Here is a 20101-nt window from a genome sequence, read left to right as displayed (position 1 = left end):
GTTGCAAAATGAATGAAATTGAATCTTAGTCTAAGGAATTCGCTAGAAGGATATATATATCATGTATTAGTTTAAAATTAATTTCTTTAGCTTTGGGTAATATGGGATAATACAAGAATTCAGTTTTTAATCTTAGTACTTTGGTACTTTTGTCCCTAAAATCAAGTACTCTGTTAAACTGGTTTGGATATAAGTCATTAGTCAATGTCTGTCTAATTAGACCGTTGTTACATTTTTTATCAAGGTATTTGCATTCTCCGATATACAGATTTGGTCATGTTAATACTGAATTGATACGTAAAACCCGTTAAAACCACTCCTGTATGAGTGTTATTCCTAGGATGGCGAAGTCATGACCCGCCCTACTCTGTCTCTGATTGGCTTATCCTGATATTCTTTCCCGAATCCTAACCAATCTCACTCCTCATGCCTAAACCCAACCAACGAAGACAACTAGTACTAGCCAATCAGAAGCAGAGTAGGGCGGGTTGTGGCTTCGCCTACCTAGGAAAAAAAAAATCGGCCTCCTTCAGCCAACAACGGGCAGAGTGCCGTTTCCGTCATACGGAACGGTACTTCCGGCGTAGAAGAAGACATTCATGCTGTTTTGCATCATTTAGCACAACTTACATACCGCTAGTCACGTTTTATATATCCTGGTTGTGTTATGTGAGAAGCTAGTTGACCACACTTCATGGTGGATAACGTGTTGCTTGCAACTCAACAGAACTGCACCGACGTTTGTTTAACTTTTGATATTAGCTAATCAAAGCTAATCAACCACTATGATCTGTGTGTGCCTGCTATTAAGTTAGCTGACTCTACGGGATGTAAAGCATGTGGTAAGCTGGAGTCTAGATTTACTGGGTAACATTAAACAGTAGCCACATAAATTGGGACAAATACAGGCGAAAGAGAAATGACTACATATATAATGTTAACTGCGAGTTGTGCCCTTGAAATGCTTCAAATGCGAATTACTGTGTTTTATGTAGTTGGTTGTGTTTCTCACAATCAATCAATCAATAACTTTTTCACTCAGACCTGCTACCTTTTAGCTAAAGCCAATAGTATTTCTACTGTCTTTGTAAATCGGGTTAAAAAAAAAAGTACGAATTCAGCAGTGTAAAATACTCCATGCATGAAAAATCCTACTTAAGTGAAAGTAACATAAGTATTAGCAGGAAAATGTATTTAAAGTATTGCAGTAAAAGTAGTGGTTCAGTCCCTCTGACTGATATATTATTATATATGACATCATTAGATTATTAATACTGAAGCATCAGTGTTAGAGCAGCATGTTACTGTTGTAGCTGCTGGAGGTGGAGCTAGTTTGAACTACTTTATATACTGTAAGCTAGTTTAGTCCAGTGGTTCCCAACCTAGGGGTCGGGCCCCTCCAAAGGGTCACCAGATAAATCTAAGGGGTCGTGAGATGATTAATGGGAGAGGAAAGAAGAAAAAACAGAGTTCTGATACACAAATCTGTTTTCAGTTTTTGGACTTTTCTCTAATCTTTGATTTTTGGTGAATTATTGGATCATTTGAACATTTATTGAAATGAAACCATGTGAGAAGTTTAGAGGGAAAAATCACTATTTGGTGGAGCTGTTAACAACTCATAGACATCTGAAATGTGACCCCGACTACACACTGCTTCTTGTAAGACGTCAAAAGACAAAAAGGTTGGAAACCAGTGGTTTCATCTTTAACAATGTGTTGTATTTTAAAAACTTGTTATATTATCCATTGTGTCAAATCTTCATCTGAAAAGTAACTAAAGCTGTCAAATAAGTATTACTAGTGAAGTGGAAGAATAAAGTAGCGTCACATGTAAAGTAAAGTACCTCAAAATTGTACTTAAGTACAGTACTTGAGTAAATGCACTTTCCAGTTACTTTCTACCACTGGTTAATACTGTAGTGCAACAAGTTTCTATCTGTTTTCTCAGCACTGCTGTCTGTAGAACTTGTTGATACTGACCTAATCTATCAATTCAGTTAAATAAAATGTTTCAATAACTCTTCTTCACAATATGGCAATGTTTTGGGTGTAAATGCTGATGCTTTCATATCCAAACTAGGAATGATGTCAAAAAAGATCATTATTAAGTGATTGTGGATATTGTTGCCAAGATACCTTTTATTTATAATCTCACCCTAATGAATACTCAAAAAAAGGTCAGATAATTGTTTATATTTTAATAATATTCATGATAAAGTTTATTTAAATTGCACAATTAAAACCAGCAAATATACACAAATAAAACTATAATAAAACACAAGTAAACAATAGAAACCGCAAACAAAATGAGTAAAAAGGACAAATTCAAAGCAATGATCAAAACAGCAGCCATATTTAAAAAATCTGCACATAAAAAAAATGCTTATAAAAATATAAATACATATGCATACCTACACATCGTTTCAGAGTTGCCTTAGCACTAAACATTTGTGATATGAGACTATATTTTATATTGCGTGCGTAGTTTTACTTATTTTACCCTTACTGCTATGGAGCCTCATTACCAGGAAAAATCATATTATACTACAGCTAAAATCCTAGACATTATCTTGTCTCATCATAATATGGATATTATATAAATACAGTCAGTATCTCACAACTCAAGCCATCTGTCTGGAGAAAAAAGACCCCCGAATGACCTTTTTAATAACAACCCCTTCCTTGTTTAATGGCTTTTCCACATTATTATGTCCCTCACATTCAAAGTTATATAAATGTTGGATTATTTCTGTCTGCTAATATCATCATTTGTTTTGTCATTCTCGCTCAGCCCTGAATGTTGGGTCCGCATACTCCAGCATTGATCTTTCAACATTTAAAGAACAAGCATGAGCGGCCTGGATCAAGAACAGCGTCTCCATCCTAGTTGCCGTGACAAAACAACAGTCTCCGGTGATTCATCAGACGTTCATGAGCTTGCCAAGCAGCCTCTCCAAGGTCTAAAATTGGCATCACATGCAGTGCTGGAGAAAGCACAGCAGAGGGGCAGGTTGAAGTGCGCTAAATGTGGAGGATCAAGGATGTTCTTCTGCTACACATGCTGTTCATTAGTGGGTGTCAGCCTGCAAGAAATCCCCTTAATCAAGGTCAGTGAGAGGTCATTTGATTTTTCTTTTAGGCCTTCAGTTTCAGAGCTGCTGTAATAACAGTATCTTTATGTGGTGGAAAATGTTCAGTCATGTCTTTTTATGTAAGATTTATAAAATTTTGCACATGGTGTGGTTGAAATTTAACCGTCTTCTTGACTTGACTGTATATTGTGTGTTGTGCTCAGCTTCCTATCAAGATAGACATCATCAAACACCCCAATGAGACGGACGGCAAGAGCACCGCAATTCATGCCAAGATCCTTGCACCCAGTGATGTCACCATATACACTTACCCTTGCATACCTGAGTTTGAAAAGGACAAGGTTAGTTGCCCCTCAGAGCAAAAAAGGAGCAGTTCACCTTACTTCATCTAAGTTCATATTTCTACTTTTTTTTGTCTTATTTTACTGAACATCATTGGCTTGCTCCTTGATGTTTTCAGCTCCAAGTTTACCTGGGGCTTATCCACTGTCATTCCACTTAATTGAGATGTTATTCATTAATATTGTATTTTTTTAAAGCAAGAAACTACCTTTGAGTCATGTTTTGATAGTTACTATCCACTAAAATCACATTATTATAAGTAAATGTATGGTATCTGTGCTTAATGTACTATACTAAAGATTTTGGAGATTTAGTCAACTGCTGTTAGAATATATAATCATATTGTAAGTTGAATTTTCTTGTAGTTACATAGCCTTAAAGCTGCAGTGCAGAACTTCTGTCTCCCCCCTCTGGCAGTGAGAGTAAACAGTAGTTACATGGATGTAACTCCAGTTCTATGAGTACATGCGTGAGCCGGTCCCCATCGTTACTGTTGCAGTTGTAAAACTGTGGAGAAATTGTTTAGAGCGTCACAACCCTCGCAGAATGACTTGTTTCATTATCAGGATTTGATCCATTCGGTCTGATAACATTTAGAAAGTCTAGAATTAAATCTATAATTAAATTATTTTATTCCTCAAGTCAGCAGAGGAGCTAGCCCGGAAGTTAGTCAGCTCTGCCGGCAAAAGTCTCTGGCGCACATGCAAACCAATCATTGCTGGTTGATGGAAAACATATCACTACTGGTGCGCCTGCATGGGAATGTCATCACAGACACCAGATTAAAGACTCTGGTATAGTGCGAAATACAGATTTACTGTGTGTTGATAGGCTTAATCAGCATTGTGTGAACTCGTTTGGCACGGGCTTGAATGTAACAGATGTTCATTTATCTGTAAAAGTCCTGCATTCTAGCTTTAAGTGCTCGAGTTGTGTATGTTCATTGTAGTTAGTACATTTTCACACTCAAATTTTCTCCATTTTGCTTTCTAATCTATTTTATTTAACTGAATTTTCTCATCTTTTGAGTTTTACTTTGCTCCTATCTCACTGTATTTCTCTGCCATTGCTTCCTAAATGGAAACACATTTTTTTCTACTCTAGGTTTGAGTGATGGTGGTCCATTCTGAATCTTGTCTTTCTGTTCTCTCTAGGTAGTGTTGGTGTTCCCTGGTCCACAGGCAGTCACAGTGCAAGACATGATCCAGTGTTTGCATGACAGGACTGACAGCAGGTCACATGACTCCTCTGATGAACCCTTCCTTAAGAGGCTGAAAAGTGAGGAAGCTCAAGATGCCACACACGCTGCAGAGGACTCGGCCTCAGGGACCCCAGATGAGGCAACAGGCTCAGAGTCAAGGGTGTATCCCCTCCAGAGGGTGGTCTTCATCGACAGCACATGGAACCAAACCACCAAGATCAGCACAGACGAGAGACTGCAAGGTAATCATGGAAGATTGCATTTGCGCAGCCTTTCAAAAGGCTCTGACAGTTGGTGATTATTAGGGGCAACTTTATTTCACCCACAACGCTGTTTAACATTACATCACTGTGTTCTTGCCTTTATTCTGACTGACATGTGCTCTCCTTCAGATTTGCTCCAGGTAGAGCTGAAGATGAGGAAAACGTGTTTCTGGCGTCGTCAGAAGGGCAAACCAGACACTTACCTAGCTACTATTGAAGCCATTTACTATTTCCTCAAGGACTTCCATGAGAAATGCCTTGCTCGGGAGTACACAGGAGAATACGATAACCTTCTCTTCTTCTACTCCTACCTGCACACAGTTGTCAACAAAGCCAAGATCTCAGCTGGAAAGTGTTGAAAAATGCTGTGAGGAAAGACTGAAATAAGCATCAGTTATGAACTGTAGTTGAAGAATAGATTCACCTGCGAGTTCTTGTATGTCAAGTTTCATCTTATGATTGATATTTTATCTTGTAAGGGATACTGTGACATCTACAGTACCAGTCAACTGTACTTAAAATACAAAGGATTTACAATTGCTAAACATTGGAATATATGTGATACATTTTTTTTTTAAATTACAGAGGGTCGAACCTGGCATGGTTTAACCAGGAAAAAAAACCCCACTTCAATTCCTTGTGATGCTGAAATTTAAAAATATATCTTTTGGTGCATTTTGTTTTTGCTACTTTTACTTCAATTAATTTCAAATACAGACAGTATGACCAAAATATGAAATCTAATACACAAATAAAACAAGTTCAGATACATTTAAATATTTTTATTTACAAATCAATACATATGAGTTTCAATTTTACATGTCTCATTTTCAGAAAAAATCTCTTTGAATCTTGGGCATCTTGAATAAAGAATATCATTTGTTGCAGACCTAATATATCTGTTCTCCAAAAATGTGTCCAAAGCCGGAAATAGAGCATCTGTTAATGTGTCACTGGACTCAAGAAGTATACGTGGCAAAGCTAGTGAGGGGTGACTAATAGAAGGTCTCTCTGATCTTGCCTTGGAGGCTGTCGCATGTCTTCTTGGCGTCTCCCAGCAACATAGATGTGTTGGGCTTGTAGAAAATAGGGTTATCTACTGCAGCGTAGCCCACACCCAAGGTACGCTTCATCACAATCACCTAGAGTAAAGTTAAACAAGTGTACATAGTCACTTTTTGTACCACACAACTGAAATGCAGATGTATCATTACATATCAAAGATTATTTAAAGCCAAGAACCAACCTGTTTGGACTTCCACACCTCCAGGACAGGCATGCCAGCAATAATGGAGTTGGGATCCTCTTGTGCTGCTGAATTCACAGTGTCGTTGGCACCGATGACCAATGTCAAGTCTGTCTCTGTTGGCCGAAGACATTTACACGTTAATACACAAGTCAGACAAACACACTGCAGTCGTCTTTACTAATGTAAGGTTTAGAAGTTAATTTATATGAATTTATTAAAAATATATCTGCAAAGTTAACTATTTACATATGTTTACAGAGTTATTATTTACATATTTAAATATTTACATCAGCATCTTTAAAGGTTATAATCTCAAGAATCTACGTCTGGTTTTCCTCACATTTACCTCAGTCTTAAGTCCTTCTAGCCTCTGATTGGTTAGTTCAGTCACATGTGAGTTAGAAAGAAGGAAGTGTTGTTGTGAGGCTGATGAAGTGGGGAGAACAGTAAAGTGCCGCTTAAGAAAGTTATCCGTTTATATCCTGCTGTTTCTTCTCATTAAGAGTGATCCGACCACATATCGAACTCTCGCATTACACTAATATTTTTGGGCTCCCCAGCACCACACTTATCTCCCTCTCGCATAAACAGAACCATGTGTCTCGGACTGCATTTCTGGTTGCTAAGAAAACAAGACTGTTGCCCTGATAACATGGCATGTCAAAATATCGAGACACGACTTGAGGCTGCTCTGAGACTAGATGAAAAGGGGGATGTGATTATTACACATAATTAATGTAGTATTAGCAGACAGTCCCCTGCCAAAGTGACAGCCATGTAGTCGTACGTATTCTAACAGCTCTGTCACTGGAAAATTTGTGGGGAAAGAAAAAAAAAAAAAAAAAAGTTTACCTGGGAAGTCGTCGTTGATCTCATCCATCTCCAAAACCACATCATAAGGTACGCCGGCCTCAGCCAAGAGGACATTCAACTGGCCTGGCATACGTCCGGCCACTGGGTGGATACCAAACCTGACGGAGATGAAAGCAAAACGTTACTTCCCATTAACATTAATTTGTTCCAGTAAACTCAATATGAAAACAAAGGGAGCATTCACTAATTTTTTTCTGACATTTTTTCCTTTATTAAGTCACTGTTGCTAATGATTTTGAAGGGAAAGTATCAGGCACATTTCCAGGTCTATATTTTTATTCTGGGGCTCTACTGGTAAATCTTTGCATGATTTATAGTTAAAAAAGACTCATTATTTATCTTATACTGGCTCTTTATGCAGCCCCTCAGTTCAGCCTCTGTCTGTAACAGGCTGTTTTAGCTCCTGTCGCTTTAAGGACCCCCTCTCAAGGAGCCCACTCTGTTCTGATTGGTTAGCTTCTCAAAGCTGCCTCTATGTAAACAAACAATAGTAGCAGGAATTCACCTCTTTTTCTTATTCTTTACTAAAAAATGTCAACTTCTCAAATACAGCGTTCTGCTCTCAGAAGTACTGGAGAAGAGTTGTGCGACATGTTTTAATTTTGATGAACTTCTCAAATACATGCATACATGTTCGAACCGAAATCCGATCTGAAATATGTGGACAACCCATGGAAAAATCACAAAAAGCATTTTATGTGCCCTTTAAAAAATGTAAGAAGAACATAAATCTCTACCCCTGATTAGTAATGCAATCCCCCATACCACAATTTAAAATGCATTGACTGACAAGTTTAGATTTGATTTTAATCTAGTTACAGTGGATAATGATGATTCTAATCACATCAGGTGTTGAAAATTGTTTTTGCTCAAAACGTCTCATTGAAAAGGTTTGAAATGTTTTTAAAAAAGCAGTGGATCCTCGGAACAAACCCATTGAGTTCATCAGAGCAGCAGTAATCTTGTTTATACAGGACATTTAGAGCAAGAGTGAAGAGCAAGACTGGAGATTCACCTGACAGTCTTGCCTTGTTCCCTCAGCATCTTCACCATGTCTGCAATTGGATACTGGGCTTTTGCGGCACACAAACCCCAGCCTAAACACAGAATATACAGAGAATAAACATACAAAAGCCAAACAAGTTATGTGCTAATCTTATGCAATAATCATCTTTTGTAATCCCTTGGGTTTCTTAAGTCTATTATCCAATAGCATGTCCTATTCTGGATTTGTGTTCTGGTTATTGCCCTATTGGCATAAATAAGCCATTTGAGACATTGACAACATGACACATTATTGTTCATTCTTAAATAAAAAAGGACAGCTACACAGCTGGAGTTCAACAACATTAAAACCAGTCATTCCTCAAGCCTTCATTCCTTCTTTTGTCCTCCTCTGCCTTTCCTCATCCACCACAAGTCTCCTCTCTGTATTAAATCATAGCGTTTCAATGGTCTGAGCGACATTTTTCTAAGGAAAACTTTTGTGTGGTGTGCATTTGAGTCCCCTGCGTGCAAAGAACTCCTTTCCCTGTGTCTGCATAACCCTCTTTTAACCCCAAGTGGTTGGGTACCTTGTAGAGTTCAGCATTACCCCTAATCGAGTTTTTTGAAGCCAGTCACCCGTAACCCGTATCTTCTAATTCCCCAGACAACTGGAGCCTTCTGTTTCCTCACTGCCGTGCTTTGTTGTTGACAGCGCATGGAGAAGTTTTGAGTCTGGAATCAATAGCTCCTATGACTTTTCACTGTTTCTCTAATTAAACCAGCATGTTGGACCACACAGCTGTCCTTGCGTTGGTTTTGAGCCATTGGAAAACAACAGCAATCCCAGTATCCAAGTCATTCTGCGTAGTTCCTCTCGCTCGGGCCACTCATCAGTTGTCAGGCAAGTTTGGCGTTTATTATTTATGAATCAAGATGTGGTCATCATCTCACTCAAAAATCAAATTCATCACCATCTACACTTCCCTAACAAACATGTACTGACAAACGGGCTTTATTTATGTGTGTCACAAGAGACCAGGTGGCTGTGGGATCACTTGTGGGCAAACTGCTCCCCCTTTTGGTCACCATGCTTCAATATTCTGAATTTAATTACTACTATATCAATCACTCCAAGATCCTGACCATTTCCAAACGCTTTGCTTGAGCTTCTAACTTTTCCAGGGCTGCTGTGCAAACATTTTTGATCTTGACTTTGGCAGAGCAATCCAGCTCAGCCTTTGTGTCGAATGAAGTTAATCAGATGAGAGAGATAGTTGATATTATTGATCCAGGCAGTCTGAGGAGCTGCAGCTGGAGTGGACTGGATCCATGCAGCGCAGAGAATCTGATATTACAGTTGTGCTTCACCTCAGTCTCTGATGTCAACTCAAAGCTCTTTCTACACCTGTCTCTTCCAATGGCTCAGGTCTTTCTCAGAAGCGTCTGCTTTTTCTACTGTATCCCCTTAATGTGCAGCGTTTAAAATAAAACACCAAAATCTGGTTTAGTTTTCAGCTCAAAAACAAAACAGGCAGACTTGACGCACCGACAGGTGACTTTATGAGACAGTAACACTTGAATGTCTTGGTTTTACTCAAAATTTTTAACTTTGCCTGTTTTCAAACCTTAAGATATCTGTTGTTGTTGACTGGCTTCAAAGAAAATGTTTTTCTGATGCATCAACTGGCTTTAGTTTAAACCTTAAACATTCCCAAGTGATAACCGTTTATTGCCTTATTGCTGTACAGACTGTGAAGCCCTGTGAGGCAAATTTGTGATATATGATATTAGGCTATACAAATAAATTTGACAAAAAATACAATATTAAAATTGTATTAATGAGCAGATATTACATGAAATCTCTGTCACTTGTTTATGTTTCAAATAATACATCTGTGCTCAGCAACAGGCATCTTTGAAAAATTTATCTTTACCAAGAATTGTTTTTACTTGCCAAAATGACTGATCTATTGTATACAGCTGTAGGCAGGTGAGCCGGTATGTTAATATCAGCTACTAATATGAGTAACAGCTGAAGAGGAGGTATCTTGTGTTACATGTAGAGTATGTACCTGGTGTGATGATGATGCTGTTGGCTTCTTTAATTATGTCAATGGTCTGGTCCACATTGACCTCAGTGTGAGTGCCAACAATCTCCATGGGCTTACCGCCCGCTGTGGAGGTGGTGCCATACCCACCCAGGATCACATTGGGCAGGGAGCGGTTCATTGCCTTAGAAGAGAGGAGGAACAATAACTCAGGTTAATAATTGGGATTTACTGGCAAGTAGGATGGTGGCAGTGGTGTCTATGCACATGGGACTGTGATGTGTGCATGTTTCTACTCACCACACACATGATGTAAGAGAGGATGGCACCAGAGGAGCCAATCAGAGCTCCAACGATGGTCATGAGATTGTTGTCTAGCAGGAAACCTTCAGCACAGAGCGCCCATCCAGAGTAGCTGTTCAACACGGTGATGACCACGGGCATGTCAGCACCTCCGATGGCTGCTGTCAGGGTTACACCCTATGAGGAAGATGGAGAAATTGTACAAAAATAAAACGTGGGGGTTAGCAAAAACATTTGAGCTGCTTAAACTAATTAAAACCAACTTTTTGTTGATGCATGTTTGCAAAATGTAATGCAACAATATGATAATTATGGTGTGAATTTCTACCTAATCTGAAACAACCACCAAGGAATTTGACATTGTTTACAATCTCCTATAAGGATGTTTTTAATGTATTTTACCATTATACTGTACCACAACTTACAATATCTCAGCGTGTAGAGTTGAAAACAATGAATATATGCCAGCTGTTACTCTCAGTGGGAATATTATTTAATCATTTCATTCAAAAGAGGTTAATGTTCTGACACATTAAACTTTTTCCAAATGAATTGATTCCTTTTTTCTGAAACCAAATGTTGCACATCATTTGTTTTAATATGCATTTTGCTCCATGTGTTCTCAGCAAAGTGAAGCACCACCCTTCAATCACTTTCAGTGAATACTCACCATAACAGTGGAAAGCCCAGACACCCCCAGTAGACACCCCATGCCTGTGCCATAGCTGGAACTGAGCATGAAGGGCACCATGCCTGCCACTGACGCTGCCATCAGACCACCATTTAACATGTGGCGTCCTGGCAACATCAGGGGGGCGGAGTCCAGGATGCCTGGGAAAAACACAGAAACATTTTCAACAAACATTCTCAGGGAAGCCTGAAATTGAAGCCGCTCTTCTGCATGACTCAAGGGAAATGATATAATAAAACACTAATAAATAAAACACTTTTCTCCTCAGCGATGTTGCATGTCTTTGAACCCTCAGACTTCTGTCAAAGCCTCTAATCAGCTGTCCATTCACAAATCACAGCCACTGCCCTGCCCATGACAAATTACCGGAAAGCTTCTCATGTGTTCCTCTTGATCAGTTGCACTACAACGTTAATTAGTAACTGCTGACACATGCACACAAACTCGTAGTCCAGGCCTGGATTTACCAGACGATCTTTGGCTTGCAGAGCTCAGTGTGTTTTATATGGATATTTGTGTGTCAAATGAAGAACGGTGATCAGACTTGTAAAGGGGATAATCTGCTTTATAATTTGTCTCTTGTACAAAATATACATGTACTTTTATACTGTGAATGCTCAAAATATTGTTAAGTATAATTCAATACCTTGAAGCTTGCCGTAGGCCACCAGCGATCCACTGAATGTGACGCCTCCGATGTAAGTGCCCAGATACGCCACGGTCTTGAGTACACCTGCGGCTGGGTGAGTGTCCAGGTGAGGGTACTCGATCATGAACTCGGCGACGCAGGTGAGAACCGCTGCCAACCCCACAAGGCTGTGGAAGGCCGCCACAAGCTGAGGCAAGTCTGAGATTTCAATACGCTTGGCAATGGTCAGACCTGCAGTCGAGATATGAGCATCAGCCCAAAAGAAAGAAAAGAGAGTTCAGTAAATCTCAGTGAGTTACTATGTCTGGCTAAATCAAGCACCAGACACCAAACTTCTCATGCACATTGGCTAAGTTTGAATACAAAAAACATTTATAAGTTCAAATATTAAAGAAAAAATATGAGCAAATCTTTAAAAGGCAGATGCCTGTTTTCAGTTACTTCACTCTTAACAAATGGGGCCTGATCTTCAAAGTAGGTCAAAAGAGTCTTAAGTATTTAAGTGTGTTTTCTCAAAAACATGGGATTACTAATTAAACATCATGCTTTGATGCTTGTGTGTGTGTGTGTTCATGTTGACTCTAAGATCATTTATCATCCTGCTTTCTTAAATTACTATTAACATGTACAACATTCAGACATGATGACGAAATCCACTCATCTCAGTATCTGGACAGAATGATTGATTTTCTGTTATGAGTTAGAAAACGTTCACAACTCTTCAAAGACTGGAGGAGTCGCATGCCAAGTTAACATGTAACTCATTCATGATGGTCTTGTAGTTTTCCAAATAAACTGTTAGACTTCAAAAAAGAGCCATACCCAAAATTTATTAATTTTGTTTCTTTTTAAATGGAGACCGAAACACAGAGCTGACTCATTGGTGGGTCTCTTTGCCACACTGCACCGGAGGACAAGATCTGTTCTTAAACAAAAGTGCTGAAATGAATGATAATCAATGCCACAATAGACATTTTGCAGCACAATTCATCTATCAATTATTTGAAAAACTCAAATTTTGTTCTTTTCTGTAACAAAAACAAATTAATCAGCAGCGTGCAACAAAAGAGAGGAACATCTGCCATGAGGGCATCATGTGTATCTCAAATTGTAGCTTCTCTAAAAGTGGGAAGCTACCTACCCAGAGTTCCTCCAGTGGCCATGGCCAGTGACATCTGTGACAGCAGTTCTGGTGAAGGTTTGAGGGCGCCAAGGGTGGCGGCGATGCCTCCTGCCACTCCCATCATGCCCAGGGCATTGCCCAAGCGACTGGTGCCCTGCGCTGAAAGGCCTGCCAGAGCGCCGACACAGCACAAGCCTGAGCCCAAGTACATCATCTGAGGTGAACAAACACAAGTCAGCTTTACTTTAGTAGCCCTAGATCACAGATACAGTCTCAGTTGAGTCAAGGCATCCTTAGGGGTTAGGGTAAAGAGGATATGAGGAATAAACACTTGGATTTGGATTCAAGGATTGAGGATAAGGATTTGCTGTAAAGATAGTTGACTTCTCCCCATCCCCCCTTTCATTTTCTTTTGTATCTTTTTGGGGCTACTACGTAATTACTCTTTTTTTAGCTTTGTATTGCATCAGGGGGATTTCTGATTTTGCATGAGATTGGCATCTGTTTTTAATCGCAGAGCAATGACATGTTAATTGTAATTATTTGTGGTGTTGTGGATTTTGTTGTCTCGGTTGACAAGATTGGGGAGTTGGGGGAGTGTTATCCTCAATAAATTTTTGTTTTGTCTTGTATGTATCATGTTTATAGGTTCACTATGGAAATAAAATATAGTACACAATAAAATCATAGAATTTGAACCACACATACTCTGTGTGCTTCAAATAATAAATTAATGCCACTCTACTCTATGTTTAATAAGAACAATGTGAGTAGGAAGAGAAGACGTATATCTTGTCACCTGCTCAATGTTGTATCCAGCTGCCATCGAAGCTCCGTATCCCCCAACGAATGCAGCCCCGGGCAACATGTACAGGTAGTTGTACTCAGGAGGGTCGGTGGGACGCTTGAACATGTCCAACATCCTCTGGGTGATCAGGAAACCACCTGCACAAAAAAAAAGTGAGTTTTGTTTGATTGGGGGAGAAATAAATCTTGTTTTCCATCATTATTGTTGCATTAAAGTGTTTAACGTCAGACCAGCAATGTTGATGGAGGAAACGAAGGCAGCAGCCAGAGCGAGACTCTCGGGCAGGCTGGAGGGTGTGAGACCTCCACCCATCAGAACCAGACCTCCTACTGCTGTCAGACCTGAAATAATCACAAACAGGATAGCCAAAAAATTACCTCCAATCACCTACACCAGGTTTCTAAATCTGTCCATTACATATTCAGTGGCGAGGCTTGAATTCTGACCGGAGATGGCGTTGGTGACAGACATTAAAGGTGAGTGCAGAGCGGGGGTCACGCCCCACACAGTGTGGTATCCCACGATTCCTGCCAGGCCGAAGGTCGTCACCATTTGAGTGAAGGCTGCGTTGGGAGAGATGATGCCCAGAGCCAGACAGGTGGACAGACCTACAAGAGAGTTGTTCTTGTTGTTATATTTGTATGGCTATGTACAGTTCTTTCCACACTGCTTTTGTTTAAAAAAAAAAAAAAAAAAAAAAGTGCAATTTCAGTTGTTTTTTTCCCCAGTCTGTTTTTTTTTTAACTATGAAATCTAAACTATGAAATGATTGATCAGAAAAAACAAATATTTCTACATGTTTATAACAGATTATGCAAGTGTGAATCATTTTCTCTAAAACTTTGAAGAACTACACTCATGTGTCTACTGAACAACATATTCCAACTGTGCTTGATTATGATAGAGTGCCTACATTCAAAAGTCCCATTAAGACCAAGTGATCTCAGTGCTCTAAGCAAGGAAGATTAATTATTTTCAATTTTTTTTTTTTTAAATAAACAAGAACTTTCCAAATGAGACCCCAAACCTGAATTTAACACCAGAATAACTGACGATTGATGAAATTCTGAACAATCTTTTGCAGGTTGAGCAATTTAGGCAAAACAAAACTATAAAATTTCATCAGGTCCACAATTTTTTTTGGCTTAACTATAAACTTTTACATGTTTGTTTTTACTTTATTTTAAAAAGAGGTGTAATTGTTGTAATCCTATTTAAATTCCTCCTATAATAACTCCACAGCATAAGAAGTTGTATAAAATGTCCAGGTGTCTTCATATTGCTGCATTGATGTGTGCATCTGTTTCAGACCTGCAGTGTAGATGCCAGCAGAGTTCATGGTGCGGTTGAAGGGAGAGACCGCAGCCACTTTCTCAGCCTCCAACTCGGCGACTGTTTTTTGTTTTGGTGGTGCTTGTGGGGGGGTTGTTTTAGGGAGGGGGGCCGGGAACATGTTCTTGCCTTCCTGGATGCATCAGAAATACACAAGAGGAGCAGTGTGAGAACACAGAGGAAAGGATTCCAACAAAACGTCCACAGAGTTTTTGCGTGAGAAAGAGACATCAAGACTTTGGAGTCCTGCATTGTGGGAGATCTCGGCTTGATGGTGGGAGCACTCAGAATGCAGAGTCATGGACTGCATAGGAGATTATACTGAACAAACAGCAATCACGAACCAGTTAACAGTGGTTTTGAAAGATAAATTCTCTTTTAAGGGGCTTGAATAATGCTTAGTTTAACAAGGGGTAAACTGATATGTCCTGTTGAGGTTGCATGCTTTCCCTGCCATAAACAATGTGTCAAAGCCAAAATTCCTGGGAAAGTATATTTTGAAACGTTCATAACATTCTTGCAGGGTTCCAATGTGAGCTATTCCCAGCTGGGATTGGGTTTTTAGTACTCATTTGGCGCAGTATCCTAGCATGACAGGATCTGATAGCTCATGCCGAGAGGGAGGGACGGACGCCAGTGGAGATGGAGGCTGCCAGCAGACAGTTACAAGTAAAACCCACCTTCATAACAAGAGTCCCACGGATGACATGGTCAATTGTTCCATAGTCGAATTCCTCTTTAGGCTCATAGTGGAAGTATTCCTTGTCTGGGCTGATGGCCTTCAGCAGCTTCAGTATGTTGTTTGAATACAGAGTGCTGGCCTGGGTGGCCATGCGGCTGGGCAGGTCCGTGTAGCCAATGTGTGTTACGTTCTAATTATTAAATTAAGAAAAAAAAAAAAAGTATATCATCAGTACATTTTACATTTCTTTTGTTTGCTACTAGAATCTGGCAGACAGCTCACCTTGTGAATGTGCAGCTCTCCAGGCCTGGTGGTCTCAATGTTGCCCCCCGCCTCTGCAGCCAGATCCACCACCACAGAGCCGTCCTTCATCGTCTCCACAAACTCCTTCTTGATCAGAATGGGAGCCCGCTTTCCTGCACGGGGACAAGAAACAGAAATGAATCCAAATTAAAGCCGCATTAATCAAATTCTGGCCACTAGAGGGTAGAGAAACATCAAAACAAACTGACATATACGCAGTCATGATCATATCACTCACTCATTAAGTTGTTGTGACTAACCAGTTAGCAATTAATTATCTACTTACAGAATTACCAGACGTATACCCACATGAGTATTTTCTGACCAAGTTATACATTTAAGTCCACTAGTCAGTCTCCTTTTAGCTCTGGTTTGGTCTCCACAATATCAGCTTTTATCTATTTAGCTGCTAAATTAAAATCTATGTTACACAGGCAATCAGTAACTTTATCTGACTGCCATTTAGTGCTTGGCTGGAAGCATACAGTGGGCTTGTCAAGACTTTTTTGCTCTGATACGGGTTGATGGGAACGACTGAGACTCAGCAACAGAGTAAATTTTAGGGCCATTAAACCAAAACAACAAGCTAAAAGAGGCTACAAGAGCCCCCTCAGAAGTGTAATTAACCGTTTTACTCACTATGAACCACTTTTAGATTACACTGCTAATTTGATTGTTTTCATGTTAATTTAAAAAACAAAAGACAAAACAGGCTTAATGACCTGGAATCAGGGCAGTGCTGATGAGAATGTCGACCTCTTTACACTGTTTGGCGAACAGGGCCATCTCAGCATCAATGAACTCCTTAGACATCTCTTTGGCATATCCTCCGACTCCCTCGCCAGACTCTTTGAGGTCCACTTCTAAAGGCTCTGCCCCAAATGACTTGAACTGCTCCAAAGCTGCCTGTCTGACAATCAGGAGACAGTTTGGTCATTCTCATAATCATCATAACCTTACTTACTCTCTTCATTCCTATAGACTAGTCTGGTTTAATGTCCCCCCTTCATCTTATACCTGGTGTCAAATCCTCTGACTATGGCTCCCATTGACTTGGCTGCCCCTGCTGCTGCTAAACCAGCCACTCCGCCTCCAATAACCAAGACCTGTGTGCAAAAGAAATAGTAAAAGGGCATTATTTTGCCACAAAGAATGACGCAGTTCACTATTAAACATTTTATTTGAGGTATAATGAAGAGGAATAGGAAAATTTGTGGAAAGAAAGCATTAAATTCAACTACCACACAAGTGCAATATTTTGTGCTTTCAATAGCCAGCTGCATTGTAAGCTAAAAACACACAAGCATTCATGTTGAACTACAAAATATGTTGACAGTTACCTTAGCTGGAGGTACTTTTCCTGCAGCTGTGATCTGACCAGTGAAGAACCTGCCAAAGTGGTTGGCGGCCAGAACCACAGCCTTATACCTACAAAGCAAACATTCAAGTCATATTTACTGCAACTAGACATTCTGGAGCAGCTACAACCACAATTGAATCTGCGTGCAAGCATGTATTTTATTTATATTGTGTACTTCCTCACCCAGCAATGTTAGCCATGGAGCTGAGTGCATCGTAGCCCTGTGCGATGGTGACTCTGGGAACCTGGTCCATGGCCAGCACAGTGCTGTGTCTCTCTGAGAGCTTCTTCATCAGCTCTGCGTTCTGAGCTGGATAGATGAAGCTCACCAGAGTGGACTTAGGCTTCAGGAGGTCTGCCTCGGTCAAACTGGGGGCTCGAACCTAAAGCAGAACAAAAAATATCACAATTCAGGAGCGCAAGCAAGATTTTGTTCTTCCTAGATATCCATTAATATGCTAACATGGAGCCAACCTGCAGGCTAATTGTTAAAAAGGAAAAACAAATGACAGGTCAACAAACCTTGAGGACCAGGTCTGAGCCAAGGGCTCCCTTGACGTCAGTGATGGTGGCTCCAGCATCTCTGTACTGCTGGTCAGAAAACTTTGAATCCTCTCCAGCTCCACTCTCTACCTGCACCCTGAAGCCCTGTTTGACCAGCGCCTGTACGCCAGCGGGTGACAACGCCACACGACGCTCATTCTGTAACGTTTCCTTAGGAACTCCAACCACCACATCCTTGTAGAGCACACCTGGAGACACAAGCCGATAGTTGAGGCTGAAGTATATGGATTTAATGCATAGACAGTTTAAAAAAGGTTATTAGAGATTTGTGAGTTTTATAAAACAACATCAATTTATTATTAAAAAACTAGATTCACTTTTTTTTCTTTGTCTCTTAACGCAACAACACAGGAAGGCATGAGTGTATAGCTGAGATTGTGCAGCCGGGAACAGTGTCAGGTTACACATTTCTCTCCATACACGGCATGGTGACCTCGCCGCCATGGAGACATTATGAGCAGGTGATTGGCTCTTAGCCAGCACACACTAAGAGGCCTGCACTCCCACACGCTCGAAACTTCAAACTTAAAAAAGCACTCAGTAACCGGCAAAACTTTCACAAACACTCGCCGACAAGCGCCCGGCGAACAACACTGACTCCATCAACTAATGTTTGGACAGAATCTGCCAGGCCGCTGTTAAACTTTTACATGTCACCTTTATCTGACCTCTCATATGTTCCCACATTTTAGCCTCTCCTACGGCACAGTGAGCATATTCACGGCCTGGTTCACAACAGCGTTCCCTATTTTGAGGACATCTCTAGCAATATGCTGCGAATAGTTCGTGATCTCTGGAGTTTTTCACTCGTCTGGCTACAAGGAGTGTGTCCTTGAGTGAACTCTCATTCCTCAACTCAGACACAGAGGAAATCCAAACCAAAGAAAGTCATGCAGCCCCGGGCTGTCCTCTGCAAAAATACTGTAAGGTTAAGCAGAGAGGTTTTATTAGACCTGTACATTTCCTACCTTTGGAGGCCTGTTGGTCCCATAACACAGGGAAAGTCCTGAATTGCCTCCTTCCAGGTAACTTCTGACGGACCCCTTGCTGGAAAAAAGTGGCAGAAGAACTGGAGATGCAGCGCAGGAGGGTCGACATGGCCACTGAGCGTCCGCCCTGAGACTCTCTCTGGCTTTTGAATATTAACACAAACAAGCAGAGACAGGTGACAAGTTAATACTTCTTCTGCATCTGCTGTCAGAAAACAAAGCACATTATAATCCCCCCCCAAAAGTATGTCCTGAGCCCCCTGAGACACACACTCAAGCTATCTGTGCTGCGAGGCCTACAGACAGCAGAGTGACATTTCAGCTCTACAGGACACGACACACTCTCACAGGGCCCAGGGTTGATTACACACTTCGGGCTTGTTCGCGAGATCTGGAATTATGACGGCACAGGGGGAAACTGTGCCAAGTCTGGCCTGGTTGTTGTGGGCAGGAGCAGAGAGAACCGGGCAGAGAAATTAGCACTCACATAAAATGTTGTAGGGCTAGAGGGGACAGATTAGGACTCAGACAATGACACAGACACCTTCAAACACAAGCAAACTGTACTGAAAATGAGGTGTGTGCAGATACTAGACTCTTGACAAACACACATTTTTGTTACCAAAATAGAAAATAAGAGTGTGGAAACTTGCAGTACTCTGCTTGGTGTGTTGATTTTAAGAATATCTCAGTCAGACCAGTTGTTACTGCCGATGTATTTTCAATTTTTCATTCATTCATCAATTCATTCAGTCAGTCACAGAGTCACCCAGTCAGTCTGTGTCCTTCATGTCTCATTAACTCATTCATAAATTAAAGGATTTGTTGATTATCATGGTCAAACTTGCCTTTCAAGGTTTCCAGAAAGAGCAGGTTTATGCTTCAACTTTCCCTCAGCAGCAGGGTCACCTGTGAAACGTCCTGCCCTCAATCAGACAGACAGACGACCTTCCGCAGTTTCGATAGCGCTGCTGCACTATTTATGTATAAATAGCAAACCACGTGACTATACTCATGACCACCCTAGTAGCAGATAAACAACCCCCAGAGGCTGCTTAAAACTCTGACAGACTACTTGTGAATTAAAGGTTTAATGTATCCATCAAAACTTGTAGTTTAATTAGTGAGAATTCCGTGGAAAGTCTCGCGATAGTCATTCTCGCTTAAAACGAAAATTATGTTAATTAAGTTCACACAAGTTCACACAAGTTCACACAAGCAGACATTTTGACTTGTCAA

At 40.5% G+C, this 20101-nt stretch overlaps 2 protein-coding genes across 3 annotated transcripts; one reads left to right on the top strand and one right to left on the bottom strand.

Moving 5' to 3' along the window:
• The first annotated feature begins 570 nt into the window (after positions 1-570).
• On the top strand, positions 571-5842 carry dtwd1 (DTW domain containing 1). Its single transcript, XM_067584623.1, has 5 exons — positions 571-842; positions 2795-3110; positions 3299-3436; positions 4592-4880; positions 5031-5842. Exons 2-5 carry the CDS (start codon positions 2853-2855, stop codon positions 5258-5260), a joined length of 915 nt encoding a protein of 304 aa, XP_067440724.1. The 5' UTR covers positions 571-842; positions 2795-2852; the 3' UTR covers positions 5261-5842.
• Positions 5669-19841, bottom strand: LOC137179708 (NAD(P) transhydrogenase, mitochondrial-like). 2 transcript variants are annotated; one of them, XM_067584601.1, is made up of 22 exons: positions 19707-19841; positions 18842-19001; positions 17832-18061; positions 17493-17692; positions 17290-17377; positions 16967-17055; positions 16672-16859; positions 15929-16062; positions 15645-15836; positions 14944-15097; positions 14079-14240; positions 13863-13973; positions 13624-13769; positions 12843-13038; positions 11699-11932; positions 11032-11192; positions 10359-10538; positions 10083-10242; positions 8039-8120; positions 7003-7121; positions 6148-6263; positions 5669-6043 (listed from the first exon to the last, which is right to left on the bottom strand). In XM_067584601.1, the coding sequence occupies exons 2-22, from the start codon at positions 18969-18971 to the stop codon at positions 5897-5899; spliced, it is 3219 nt and encodes a 1072-aa protein (XP_067440702.1). In that variant the 5' UTR covers positions 18972-19001; positions 19707-19841; the 3' UTR covers positions 5669-5896. The 2 variants fall into 2 exon arrangements, with proteins under 2 accessions (XP_067440702.1, XP_067440711.1); XM_067584610.1 differs by having other exon boundaries at positions 18842-18997; positions 19707-19840.
• Between the last annotated feature and the right edge of the window lie 260 nt (positions 19842-20101).

Source organism: Thunnus thynnus, chromosome 1, assembly GCF_963924715.1.
Source record: "Thunnus thynnus chromosome 1, fThuThy2.1, whole genome shotgun sequence".
NCBI lineage: Eukaryota > Metazoa > Chordata > Actinopteri > Scombriformes > Scombridae > Thunnus > Thunnus thynnus.
Note: the sequence above shows the minus strand (reverse complement) of the source record. Positions and strands in the feature narration are given on the sequence as shown.

Excerpts from the sequence above, each read along its gene's own strand:
- LOC137179708 (XM_067584601.1), bottom strand. The coding sequence starts at position 18,971 with ATGTCGACCCTCCTGCGCTGCATCTCCAGTTCTTCTGCCACTTTTTTC. Across the intron at positions 11,193-11,698 it reads GGCCTACGGCAAGCTTCAAG|GCATCCTGGACTCCGCCCCC; the intron begins GTATTGAATTAT and ends TGTTTTTCCCAG. Across the intron at positions 6,264-7,002 it reads GATCAACGACGACTTCCCAG|AGACAGACTTGACATTGGTC; the intron begins GTAAACTTTTTT and ends TTCGGCCAACAG.
- dtwd1 (XM_067584623.1), top strand. The coding sequence starts at position 2,853 with ATGAGCGGCCTGGATCAAGAACAGCGTCTCCATCCTAGTTGCCGTGAC. Across the intron at positions 3,111-3,298 it reads AAGAAATCCCCTTAATCAAG|CTTCCTATCAAGATAGACAT; the intron begins GTCAGTGAGAGG and ends TGTTGTGCTCAG. Across the intron at positions 4,881-5,030 it reads CACAGACGAGAGACTGCAAG|ATTTGCTCCAGGTAGAGCTG; the intron begins GTAATCATGGAA and ends GCTCTCCTTCAG.